Here is a 12,053-nt window from a genome sequence, read left to right as displayed (position 1 = left end):
GCCAGGGTCCTCTGCCTGCAGCTGGCAGAGCTGGCCGCTCCCTCATGCCCCGTTCTTCAGCCTGCGGTTTGGCTTGGTTCATTCAAAAGCAGTTTGGGACGGTGTGTGCTGCAGGATGCTCCTGACAGAGAAGCGGCTGCACGGTGCCGGCAGCGGCAGCCTTGATGGCTCCTGTAGGGTGTCGGGGGAGAGGTGCCTGCGCCAGAGCAGAGCCTTTCCCGGAGTGGAGCCTTTCCCTAACGGAGATGGGACTCGGAGAGGGGAGTCTGAAACATTTGGACTCATTTCTCCCCAGCAGGTTTCAATTTGCAAGGCGGGAGGGAGAGGCAGAAGCAAAAAACACTGCTTGTGTTTTCCGAAGGGTGCTGCTGTTGCCAGCACCGGTGTCTTGAGCTGCACGGCCTCTGCAGCTCTTGTCCGAAGGGATGGGATGGCTTGAGGTGTGCCTGTCTGCCATCACGGTCCCCACGCAGAGCTGAGATGACAGACACCTTCTCCCAGACTGACAGTGGTGGACGTTTGACCCGAAAATTGCCGCAGATGCTCGGAAAGCAAAGCAAATCAGCCAGAGGACGCGTGGGGGCGTGGGGGCTGCGTGGGTGCGGGAGCGGGTGGCAGCAGCTCTCTGGGGCTGCGGTCTCAGGCAGGAGACGTGGCTTTCAGGAGCAAGGTGGCTTCACAGACGGAAGAAGAGAGTTTTGGCTTGAACGAAGCTGTCTTTCTTTCAGGGTCTGCTCGCCTGCTTTAACATTTGAGGGCATTTAGCCAGGCTGCTTTATGGTGTGGGGGATTCGGATTCACACTTCTGTGATGCTTGTCTCCTCCCCGTCTTTTTTTGCAGTCCATCTGGCTGGTTGATAGCACTTCAGGCTCCCACCATCACCCACCCGTGACCCACCCGGTTCTTCTGTCGCAATTTATTTTTTGGGTTAGGAGTTTGGGTCTGGCCCGGTGTGGAGGACACTCTGGTGAGCGCAGAAACAGGGAAAGGATGACATCGGCCCAGCCGGCGTGTGAGGAATGGATGTCCTCGCCTCGGGAAGGCATTTAAGCACACTTTGTTTCCAGTAGTTCAATGGGATCTAAACAAGAGGTTAATTGCGCTGCGGAATTAGGGATGCTTTCCTGAATCTCGGGTGAATGGAAGGGATAATAAGTCAAGCCCGCTTAAAACTCCTCGTCTTTTGTTTAGTTTTAGTGCTTGTCAAACTCCAATGACTTGTTAGGGCTTTGAAGAAAGGACATCTTGGTTAAATATTCAGCAGTCCATTCATTAAGGTTTGAGTGTCGACTATAAACATCATTTGAGACACCCAATAGATCTTCAGCCAACTCAAGAGAGACCAGGCTTGGTGTTCCCCACACATCTCAGGGCAAAAAAGAAGCAGAAAAACCCTTTTCTGCCTCCTCAGTTTGGTCTCTTTCTGCCGTTCAAAAGGAAATCAACCCTAAAGGTTTTCTACATGCTTTGTAAAGAACCAAAAAGAAAAGAAAAGCCTAATTAAGAAAACAAATTCTTTGCTAGTAAACTATTTTTTTGTTAATTGGTTGCTTTAAATCGTCTGGAGGCAGACGTTCCCAGGCTTGCTTCATGCAGCGGAGGATGGGGAAGGGGTCACCTGTCTTAATGCGTGCAGGTAACGCCTGAGTTTCGTTTTCCAAGCAATCCCTGCTTTTGCCCATTTTTTCCCATCTGCCATTCCTCAGTAGGGCTCATCCTTCTGATTGCTGCGAAAAATAAGAGAGTTTTGCTGTTGGAAAGTACCCCAGTCCTGAATCCACGCTACTGCTTGTAACACTGGACTTCATCCCATTTAGTCCTGGCCTTGGCAAAATGGCTACAGGTGTTTCTCGCTGCCAAGAGCTTGGCTTTTTCTCTCCAGAATGTTCCTCTTAAGACTGAAGTAGCCCCAGAGCTGCTCTTTCCCTTTAAATGTAAAAATAGGAGGAACCCCTGATCTCCTTTCCATGAGCATTTGAGTTTGTCGTCTCAGCACTTTAATTTAAGCCTCGTGCCTCAATTAATTCCCTTTCCTTTTAACCGAAGCCCTGCGTGGTGAGGAGCAGCTGTGTCACCTCCCTGGCTCCCTTTCGCCTTCTTCCTCGCCAATCCCCCTGACACGGGCAGCCCACCTTGCCCACCCATTTCCAAAGGCTGCTCCCCTCCCACCAGGCTGGGGATGTTTGCCTGGGAGCCGCGCGGAGCGGCTCATCCCTGTGACAAAATGATACGGATGCGGAGCAAGCTGGGCTGGGGGGGTCGGCGTGTGAGTGGTACCCAGAGCCGCCGAGGCTGAGGCCGGGATGCCCAGCCCCGGGTGTGGATGCCGGGATGGCAGGCAAGACCTGTTAGAATTACTTTTTCTGGGTATTTCTGTACCACAGTGGAGCCTGGGTGTGTCGGTCTGATGTGTTCCCAGGGTCTTGGGTTCTCACTCACACCCTGCCGAATTTCGGAGGCAGGCGAAGAAGCTTGCATGTGATGGGGGAGGAGAGGGGGAATTTGATGTGAAAAGAGCAAAAGGATGTCCAGAATCGGAGGCCAAGTGTTACTGTCAAGTTGTGCTGTTGTGTGGATGATGGTATTTTACTAGGCCTGGGGTGTATTTATAGAGGAACATAAATCATACGCACAGGCCCTGTTCTGAGCGCCGCACACCTCCAGTATATGTATCTCTAATTAACCAGCCGTGGAGGGGGAAACAGGATTGGAGCCCACAACCCCGGCACCGTTCGCCAACAAAGCCGTGCTCTCCGTCCTAGCGGTGCCTACATTTATCTTTCCTGCAGCAGTGTTTAAAGTGAAAAGGGAGTATCAGGAGAGTTTGATAGGATCCAATTAAATTCCAGCAGATAAAATAATGATGAATTGCAGTTGAGCCCTGGCGAGACACGATGTACATTACTGCCGTCCCCGTAGTGCGGGGAAGGAGTTGAGGTCATCAACTACAGAAAAATAGGACACAGCTGCAGCCCAAGCGCTCCTCCAGAAATGCAGCCTGGGGGGGTGGTGCCGGTGAGAAGGAGGGGGGTTGTAAGGGAAGTTTGGGTGTGCGGGTTTGCTCGCAGAGGGCAGAGGAGCAGCCCCTCCGCAGCCTTCCTCCCTTCCCCGTGCTGGGCTGTGGCCGGAGTGAGGTGGCTGCCCCATGGCAAGGGGTGTGATGGCCATGGGGCCACCCTGCCTTGTCTGGGCTGGGAAGGGCTAGTGCCTTTGGCTAGTTGGCATGGCGCTTGCAGGAGCATCTCAAAGTGCATCTCGGTGCAATCCGCCCCAGATTCGGGGTGCCCCCTCGCTGGCTGCAGCTCTGTCGCCTGGGAGCGCGGCTCCCTGGAGGCACCTTCTTGGAGTGCTGAATCCCTCACCCCAAGGGGAGCTGGGTGTCTCTCGGTGCCCGTTCCTGCCGACTGGTGGGTGAGCAGTGGGCTTGCTAGAACCAAATATGAGACCTTCAGGGGAGGTGGCGCCCACAGCCCTCGCAGCACGCTGGGCTGGTGGGCATCCTCCCCTGGGGGACAGGGAGGGCGTGAGAACGGGAGCTGTGAGAAGCACATGAAGTTGTTGGCTGTTACTTGGGAAGACACCTGAGATCAGTTTGGGGTGAAGAGCCTTGAGAAAGGCTTGGTGAGGAGTCCTCTCGCCTGAGCCGCATCCCTGCAGAAGGAGCTCTTGCTGGGAATAGTTGTACCCAGGTTGGTGGGGCTGGTGTGTCCTCCATCGGCCCTTCTACGCTTGCCTTGTAGGCTCTTCCAGAGAGGGTTGAAAAGGCTGGCCGGGTTAGGTAAGGAGCCAAGCAGCTCACATCTCTGTTGCTGACTCACCCGATGACATCTTTTCTCCCATCACCTTCTGTGGACCATGCTGCGTGAGCACGCTTCTCTTTTGGGCACTGTTGGTTTACTCCTGGGGCTGTGCCTGTCGGTTTTTGCTCCCAGAGCAAACGTCCCTTTCCTATAACTTGTCCCCGAGGCAGCTGCCGTGCTGGATTGTCCTGCGGCAGAGCTGGAGGGTCCCAGGCACCTTTGTAGAGCGAAAGGTGGTCTGATAGCAGGGCTGCCTGGGCAGGTGCATCCCCCCGGCACACACCCCCCCCCGGCCTCCCCGCCCCTCTCGCAGCTCATCCCAGATCGCTGCCAGCCACAGCGATTGATTAACCGGGAAGTTAATAACAGTTAAGTGTTTAATGGATGTTTAGCACTGTGTTAGCTAGAAGCAGGGGAGGAGCCAGCGTGGTGGGACCTGCTGGCTGCCTCTGGGCTCTTCCCTGCATCCCATGGGATGGAGACATTGGTAAGCACCCCTCTGCCTGATCCGCACTGCTTGTGGGGCCTTCAGTTCCAGAAAGTGGCCACTGCTTTGCTCAGCTGCCACGGCCGGGCTGCTGCCACCTCCCCGGCTGTGGCTGTGCCCATGGGTGGAGAGGGCACCTTCCTGCCCGTGCTGTGGCAAGAGCAGCTGCGGGAAGGCCTTTTGAAAACATCCTTCAAAATAAGAGGTGCTTGGGAAATTAGAGAGGGATCTGATGGATCTCGGTGTCCCAGGAGGCTGAGTGCTGAGCCCCGGTGGCTGCAGCTCCTGCCCGCACGCAGCCAAACCACGACTCCGGCTCTGGCATCCTACAGGGACCAGTAACGGCATCCAAGCCGTGAACCCGCTGCCCATCTCTGCAGGGCAGGTGAGATGCTGCTGACGGACACACAAACACCGAGGACACGTTTTTCATTGACATCTGCGTTCCCTTGGTGATCCCATGCCGTGAACGCCAGCTGGGGCGACAACTCCTGCTCCTGCCTGCTGCTTCCCTCCGCACGGTCCTGCGCTCCCTCCCCACCGTCCGCTCCAGCTCCAGCTCCGCAGCAAATTCAGCGTCTTCAGCACCGTGCCCTTTCCCAGAGGGACACCGTCTCTTGTGCAATTGCCCTGTTGCTGTCTCGGGGCTGGTGAATGAAGAGTTAATGCTCTCCCTCCCTCTCCCCCTATTCTTCTTCCTCCAACCCACCTCCCAGAAGAACTAATTTCCAAAAGCAGCCGGGGCAGAGAGATGCAAATAAGTGTTTTGGACAGCTGCAGGCTGGATGCCTTCCCGAGATGCCAGGGCCCCAAATGAGACATGTCAGAGTACAAATTGAAAATGCCAATTTCACTTACGCTGCCACGTGGCTCGTCACAGCTAAATTCTGCTCCGGCGCCGCCACCGCCGCCCTCCCCAGCACACGCTCCCTCCTGCTGCCAGGGGATGGCCTCTACTTGCTGCTGTGGGTCCGACCAGCTCCTCATCATGGTCCTGTTGGGGATGTCCTTGGGCGGGTGGAGGATAGGGGATGGTGAACAAATCCAGACTCCCAGCCCAGTTCTGGGTCCATCTTCCCAGGCTTGGTGACGGGAACGTTGCTGAGAGGCTCTGGTTGCGGATGGAGCGTGGTGGGGATGTGGCTGAAGGTCCTCTGAGTGAACACCGTGAGAGGTGCCGTGTCTTGAGAGGCTGTGTGGGAGGTGTGGGGCTCTTCCAGGAGAGGAGAGGTGGTGGTGAAGCTGTTGGATGCTCAAGAAAGGGTTGAGGTTGGAGTGGAGGTCTCATGCCTTACAACCGCTGCGTATGGCGGATCAGTGGCAGCCTTCCTCCCCTGTGCTTGTGCGGGGTGGCCCCTGGGTGTAGGACCGCTAGCCAAAAGCTGTGGAGCTGTAAGCCAGGACCAGGCTTAGCCTCTCATTTGTACCTTGTGGGGCTGAGGGGTTGAGGGAAGCGTGTGTTGCCGTAGCCATGGCTCACACCGGTCCTGTGCCCCGTTTTGGTGCTGTGTCTGATGCTGGACTGTGGCCGTTGATGGTGCCTGGTTGGGAGACACTCAGCACGGGAGCGACCAGCTTTGATGGCGAGAGGGACCCAAGCACCTCTTGCTTCCCACGGCCACCTGGGCATGCTGGCTTCGTCCGTGGATCACATCCCTGCCTCCTGGGGAGGCGGTTGAGCAGAGCAGACCCACCGGAGCGGTCCCTGGTGCTGGCAGGGACAAATGTGCTCTGTGGGGCAGCAGCTGGGGCAGAGCTGGAGGAGATGCTGAGGCCACCACCAGGGCTGCACGAGGTGACGCTGGGGCTGGCTGGAGGCGGTGGCAGGGCTGCGGCCGGGTGAGCCGCTGCCGGCGCGTCCACCGCTCCCTAACAAACTCCAGCAACCCATGAATCATTCATTTAATCTCTCCTGACACGCCTGTCATTTTCTCGGGCGAGGAGCGGGGAATCTCTTGCCGAAGGAGGTCATTAGCTGTCAGGGACGGTTCCGACTGCCTTCCTGCCTCTGTATCGATTAAACCTCTCCGCCTGCGTACAGGGGCTGTGCGGGGAATATTGATGGGGCTGCCGGGGCTGGGGCTTGGGTGTTGAGGCAGCGGAGAGGGGTGTGGGTGGGGAGGAGGCACTGCCCGCGCTGGAAGGAGCAGCAGAGGTGGGTACGTCCGGACAGCAGCGGGTGCCGGGGCCTGAGTTTGGGCATGCAGCAGGTCCCCGGGAGCCGGGGGGCAGGATCCCCCAGTGTCACATCCCTGCACGGGAGCCTGGGGGATCTGGGTGGTGATGCCGGTCTGGGAGTGGGATAGAGCTACTGGACAGGCACAGCGTGGGGCTGGGAGCGGGGCAGCTGGGGGTGCGGTGTAGAGGCAGCGTGTGGAGGGGAGGGATGGTCTCCCAAGACCTTCCGGAGGGCTGGTGTGGCACAGGGCTGGTGCCTGGCTCTGTCCCGCCCACGGCTTTGTGTTATTGTGTTATGGGTGATGGGGCTGGAGGGGACCATGGGGGACAACCTCCTACCGGGTGTCAGGGGTGGCTCTATTGAATCTGCTGCTGCCATGTGCCCAGCTTGTCCTCCCTGAGCTTCACTGTAGTGATGAGCATGATCCCAAATGTGATCCCAAACATCCGACTGAGCATCCCTGGAGTGGGGAGGACATGGGGGAGGGCTCGGGTGCCTGGCGGGGAGAGGTACGTGTGTGCTGCAGAGACACCATCTGTTTCCTTCTCTGCCAGCAGCAGCTTCAGACCTTTGTGTTAATGGGTTTTGGGTTTATTTAGAAACCCTCTATTTTGCTTATTTATCCTTTTTTGCCAGTCTAGCCTACTGGTTTGCAGGTGCTGTATCCGATGCTTTGACCAGTGGCTGTTAGACCTGACTGAACCAGGCTCCCATCGCTCTCCTCTGGGTTGGTGGGAGCCATCCATGGAATGGGGTTGTACGCTCTGTGCCCCTCATCGGGGTATCTCACCTCGCCCATTAACGGGCTCTGCCTCCTTCTGTCTCCTCCTGCAGTATTTCTATGAAGGGAACGACATCAGCGACCTGCCGGTCAACTTGTCCGTGGTGTGGAACGGGAACTTTGTCATCGACAACCCCCAGAACATCCAGGGTGAGTGAAGGATGGGACGGGGGTGGGAAAGCATCCTGGTGCGCCCCCCACCGCCGCCGCCAGCTTCCAGCCCACCCCTCTCCCCCTCCCCGACTGCAGTTTGCACCAGTGCCTTGGGGGAGGGAGCGATGCTCTGGCTGTGTCAATCTGCTGGGTTTCTAAATGAGAGAGGCTTTTCTCCAAGAAATTTCGGGAGAACGCCCAAAGCTCTGCCTTGGCTTTGAGTCCAGGGTGCTGGTGCCTTCTGCCCGTGGGGGTTTGTCCCCTTGGGAAGCTGGTGGCTTGCATGGAATCATAGAATCATAGGATGGTTTGGGTTGGAAGGGACCTTAAAGATCATCTAGTTCCAACCCCCTGCCCTGGGCAGGGACACCTCCCACCAGCCCAGGTTGCTCCAAGCCCCGTCCAGCCTGGCCTTGAACCCCTCCAGGGATGGGGCAGCCACAGCTTCTCTGGGCAACCTGTTCCAGTGCCTCACCACCCTCAGAGTGAAAAATTTCTTCCTGATATCTAATCTAAATCTCCCCTTTTTCAGTTTAAAACCATTACCTCTGCATGGATTACCCGCATGCAGTGGGAGGGGTGAGAGTGGGTGCCCTTCTCCCCAAAACTCTGTGCCCGTGGGCTGGAGGGGCTGTGCTGACCCCCGTACTCCTCCTGCCATTGCAGCCCACCTGTACAAGTGCTCAGCCCTGCGGGAGAGCTGCGGTCTGTGCCTCAAGGCCGACCCGCGCTTCGAGTGCGGCTGGTGCGTGCTGGAGAGGCGCTGCTCCCTGCGGCAGCACTGCCTGGCCTACGAGAGCAGCTGGATGCACGCCAGCAGCGGCAACAGCCGCTGCACCGAGCCCAAGATCACCAAGGTACGCGGGGACGGCTGGGTGGTGATATCCCGTGCCGGGGAACTGAGGGGGGAAGATGGGGATGGAGATGGGGATGAGACTCTCCGGTGGCACCTCACAGCAGCCAGATCTGCTCGGTGTTTAGGACTCAGCATCTGTTGTCGTCACTCTCATTTCCAAGGCTAAAACCTTCTCTCCATCACCCCCGTGCGCTCGGCTTTGTGGCCCATCTCCGACATTCCCACCGCTCCTCCTGCACGTGGGCGGAGGATCCCAGGAAAGCTGCGGTTCTGGGTTGCTCCTCCTCTTGTCGCCGTGTGCGCCGGCAGTTCATCATCCCCTTTCACTGACAGCTTTTATGACCTTCGTTTAATAAGATTGCGTGTATTAATGTTCACATGCCTGTTGGGCCGAGCTCCAAGTGCATGAGGAGGGACTGGTGGGTATTTCTGCTGGATACCTTCTGTTTACCCGCGGCTGGCCGGCCTCAACGGTGTTAATTACCGGAGTCTTAGCACGGGATCTGATCTGTTTGGGTTTCAGTGTCTTATCTGATGGAAGCTGGAAATGAGAGTCGTGCCTTTTCCCTGCGCCGCCTGCCTCTCGCAGGGTACCGGCGCTGCAGTGTGCTGGGTGGCAGCCAACATGGGGAGAGGGGGGTATTCCCCCACCGGGCACGTCCCTGCCTGCGAGGAGTACTGCCTGCAGAGAGTTGCCTGAGGCTGGCGGAGTGCTGGCAGGAGAAGGGATCTGTTCCTGTGGGAGTGGGATCGAGCCCCAGCGCCTGCATCTGTACAAGGAGATCCGCTGTTGTGTGCGGCGCTGCAGGGCTCCCCGTCCCTGGTGGCTTCCTACCCTGCTCAGGCTGAACTTCCCAAAGCTGGACCCCTGCGGATGGTGGGACCGAAGACCGCAGTGGCCGGGTGGTGACTGGGGTGGCCTTGCTGCAAGCTGTGCCCTTTCCTCTTGTGCTGGCATGGCCAGGGCTGCGGGCATGCACGTGCATCCCGCTCACAGCAGCTTCCCAGCAGCTGGTGGTGTCCAGCCTCGGTGGCAGCTCTCCCGCCCTGAATCGTTATGAAATTTTGCAGTAATTGCAGGTGCAGCAGAAACAGATCTGTTAGCAGGTGGGCTTGACATTGGTGCCGCTCTGCGTCAGTCCCCTGGGAGCTGGCGGTCGCTGTGGGTGTGCGTAGCTGTTGGTGCGATGCTCCTCCGGTAGCCTGCTGCTTCCCACAACCCCTGTCCCACACTCTGGACTGTGGGCAGGCTTGGAAATGGTCCAGAGAGCAGCCTGGTGCAGAGGGGGCAGCATGGGGTGGGGGGGGAGAAAAGAGGGATTTCACAGGGATTTCAGGAGGAGCTGAAGCCCAGCCCACCAGAGTGCAGGCGTCTTCATGGGCGGTGGGGCTGGGCTGGGCGATGACCGTCTTCACACCTTTGGAGTGAAGAATCACTTACCCATTGCTCAGTGGTGGGGACAAGCCCCCTTCAAACCTCTTGGGGGGTCCTGCCTGGTGCTGGCTGTGACCCTCGGAGCATTATCTCTTCCCTTGGGAAGGGGGAACCCCTCGGCACCTCCTGGCCCTGCTGTGGCTGCCAGAGCTGGGAGCGAGCCCACTGCTCGCGCCCACCAGAGCTGTTTGCTTGTTGATGTAAAAGGACCCTGTGAAACCAATTAGCAGAAAAGCAGCGGTGTTTGTCGGGGCCAGGGGTTCAGAGGTGGAGGGGGGAAAGGGGAGGCTCAAGCATTCCTCGCTCTCCTCGTCAGCTCCCTCCTCCCGCACACCTTGTTTAGCCGTGACCTCTCTGCGCTGGGCGGCCAACGATGTCATTTCATTCCTGGGCTTGTTTCTCCCCAAACGCGTGGCCCTTGTCAGCTTTGCTGCGGAGGAGGAGGAATCGAACATGCCGGAGCAGCTTTTAACACTCATTTAGAAACACCAAACAAACAGCCGCTTCTTGCCAGCCTCCCCGGCGGAGCTTGATTTAGGGGGAAGACCCAACCTGACGCTGGCTGCGGATGCCATAATGAGCTCCGATCCTGGAGCTGGGCAGGGGCTGAGCCGGGTTCGGGCAAACAGTGGTTCCCCGCAGCCCCACAGGGTTTTGTCGCCGTGTAAATTGTGAGTCGTAGCTGCCTTGGTGGGAGCCGGGGCCCCAGGCGCCGATCCCAGCTCTGATGCTGTCCTGGGACGTGTCCCGCAGGCCGCCTGTGCGCAGGGGGGACCGGCTGCCCCGGTTTGGACGTGCTGAAGGTCATCAGCCCGGTGCAAATCCGGAGGATGGTGCTTAACCCCAGTGTCGATGGCTGTGGCGGGGCTGTGCAGAAAGAGCCCTTGGCTCCATGTGTCCCACTGGGGATGCGGACAATGTCTGCTGCTGTATGTTTCCCACCCTCTGCTCGTCCACTTCTCCTCGCTGCAGGAGTGATGTCCAGGAGCGAGCCTTGCGCGAGGAGGAAGAGCAAAAGGAGGAGGAGGAGGCCCCAGCTGGCTCCGGCCCCCGGGGTGGCAGCTGCCCAGATTTGCCAGGAATGCAAAGAGCTCGCACGTGCTCGCTCCCAGTGTGAGCATGGCCGTAGTGTGAGCCTGTCCAGGCGCTGGGTGTAGCGCTGGCAGAGGTGCCTCCCCGTGCTAGAGGAGATCTCCGCCAGCGCCGCAGGAGCGCGAGCATCGCCTGCGACAAAACGGTCCCTTTTCCCGCACCAGGACCCACCTTCCTCCTGGATCTGCATTTTTCTCTCCTTCATCTCTTTCCCACAGCTGCCTTTTCCCCTGCTCTGTCTCGGTGTCACGAGGGACCCAGCGCCGTCCCCAGCCGGGGCGCGCAGCCCTGCCGTTCATCCTGGTCAGTGCTGCAGGTGGGCGCTGGGCCCCGGGGCGGCTGAGCGCTGGTGTAAAACCGCCTGTAATTGCCTGGTTGGAGGCAGCGGTGGGCCCGTGCCTCTGTTCATCCCTCATCCCGCCGCCGTCTGTCAGGCCACACCTGCCCACTTTATTGGGCATCATCATCCTGGTAAATGAGGCGCAGCACCAGGGTGAGGTCCCCTCCCTTCCCAGCCGGCCTCGGCACAGGGTTTGGTGGCGGAGAGAAACCCTTCTCGCCGCTGCCTGCCATGCGCAGGGACCTGGGGGAGATTTTTTCCTCCTTTGAGGACATCTTGGATGTAGGAACCTCATCCCTGGGTACGTGGGACCTGGCCAAAAGCCAGGCAGATCCACGTGCTTCCTCGCCGGCACAGCTGGAGCTGTGGCTGACACTGCCCTGCCTCCTTCCCAACTGTGTCCTTGTCACCTGCAAGGGGGCTCCATCTGCAGCGGGGTGTCCAAATCCCAACCCTCTTCTTGGACACATCTGGCATCTTCTGGCTTGTTTTTGGGGGAAATTGTGGACACAGCTGCCGTTCGGGAGGTCTTTCTGGCTCTGTGGGCTCCTTATAGACGTGCTGGCATTTGTCATCACCCTTTGCTCCTTGCCCCTCATGGAGGGGTAACACACATCCCACAGTTGCCCGAGCGAGGTGTCCCCACGGCTCTGCTCCTTTGGCTGATGGGCCATGCTTTCTCCTAGCTGTCCCCTGAGACTGGCCCCAGGCAAGGAGGGACCCGTCTGACCATCACTGGAGAGAACCTGGGCCTCAAGTTTGAAGATGTTCGCTGGGGCGTTCGAGTCGGCAGAGTGGTCTGCAACCCCATCGAGAGCGAGTACATCAGCGCTGAGCAGTAAGTGTCCGGTGAGGGGTGGGCGCACTCCAGATCACCTTGGTAGGTGGGGGACAGGGGTGCTGATGTTCAAATGCTGCCTGTGGCTGCA

The 12,053-nt window shown here is 58.5% G+C and overlaps 1 protein-coding gene across 3 annotated transcripts in view; it reads left to right on the top strand.

Moving 5' to 3' along the window:
* Positions 1-12,053, top strand: part of PLXNA1 (plexin A1) — a 126,377-nt gene that overhangs the window by 77,265 nt on the left and 37,059 nt on the right. For all 3 annotated transcript variants that reach the window (XM_063347675.1, XM_063347676.1, XM_063347677.1), the window contains exons 11-13: positions 7,302-7,398; positions 8,068-8,258; positions 11,811-11,962. In XM_063347675.1, the coding sequence (XP_063203745.1) occupies positions 7,302-7,398; positions 8,068-8,258; positions 11,811-11,962 (440 nt within the window). The remainder of the gene's footprint in view (positions 1-7,301; positions 7,399-8,067; positions 8,259-11,810; positions 11,963-12,053) is intronic.

The sequence above is a fragment of the Chroicocephalus ridibundus genome, chromosome 10 (genome assembly GCF_963924245.1).
Source record: "Chroicocephalus ridibundus chromosome 10, bChrRid1.1, whole genome shotgun sequence".
NCBI classification, from domain to species: domain Eukaryota; kingdom Metazoa; phylum Chordata; class Aves; order Charadriiformes; family Laridae; genus Chroicocephalus; species Chroicocephalus ridibundus.
The sequence above is the reverse complement of the archived record's forward strand: the minus strand, read 5'-3'. Positions and strand labels throughout refer to the sequence as shown.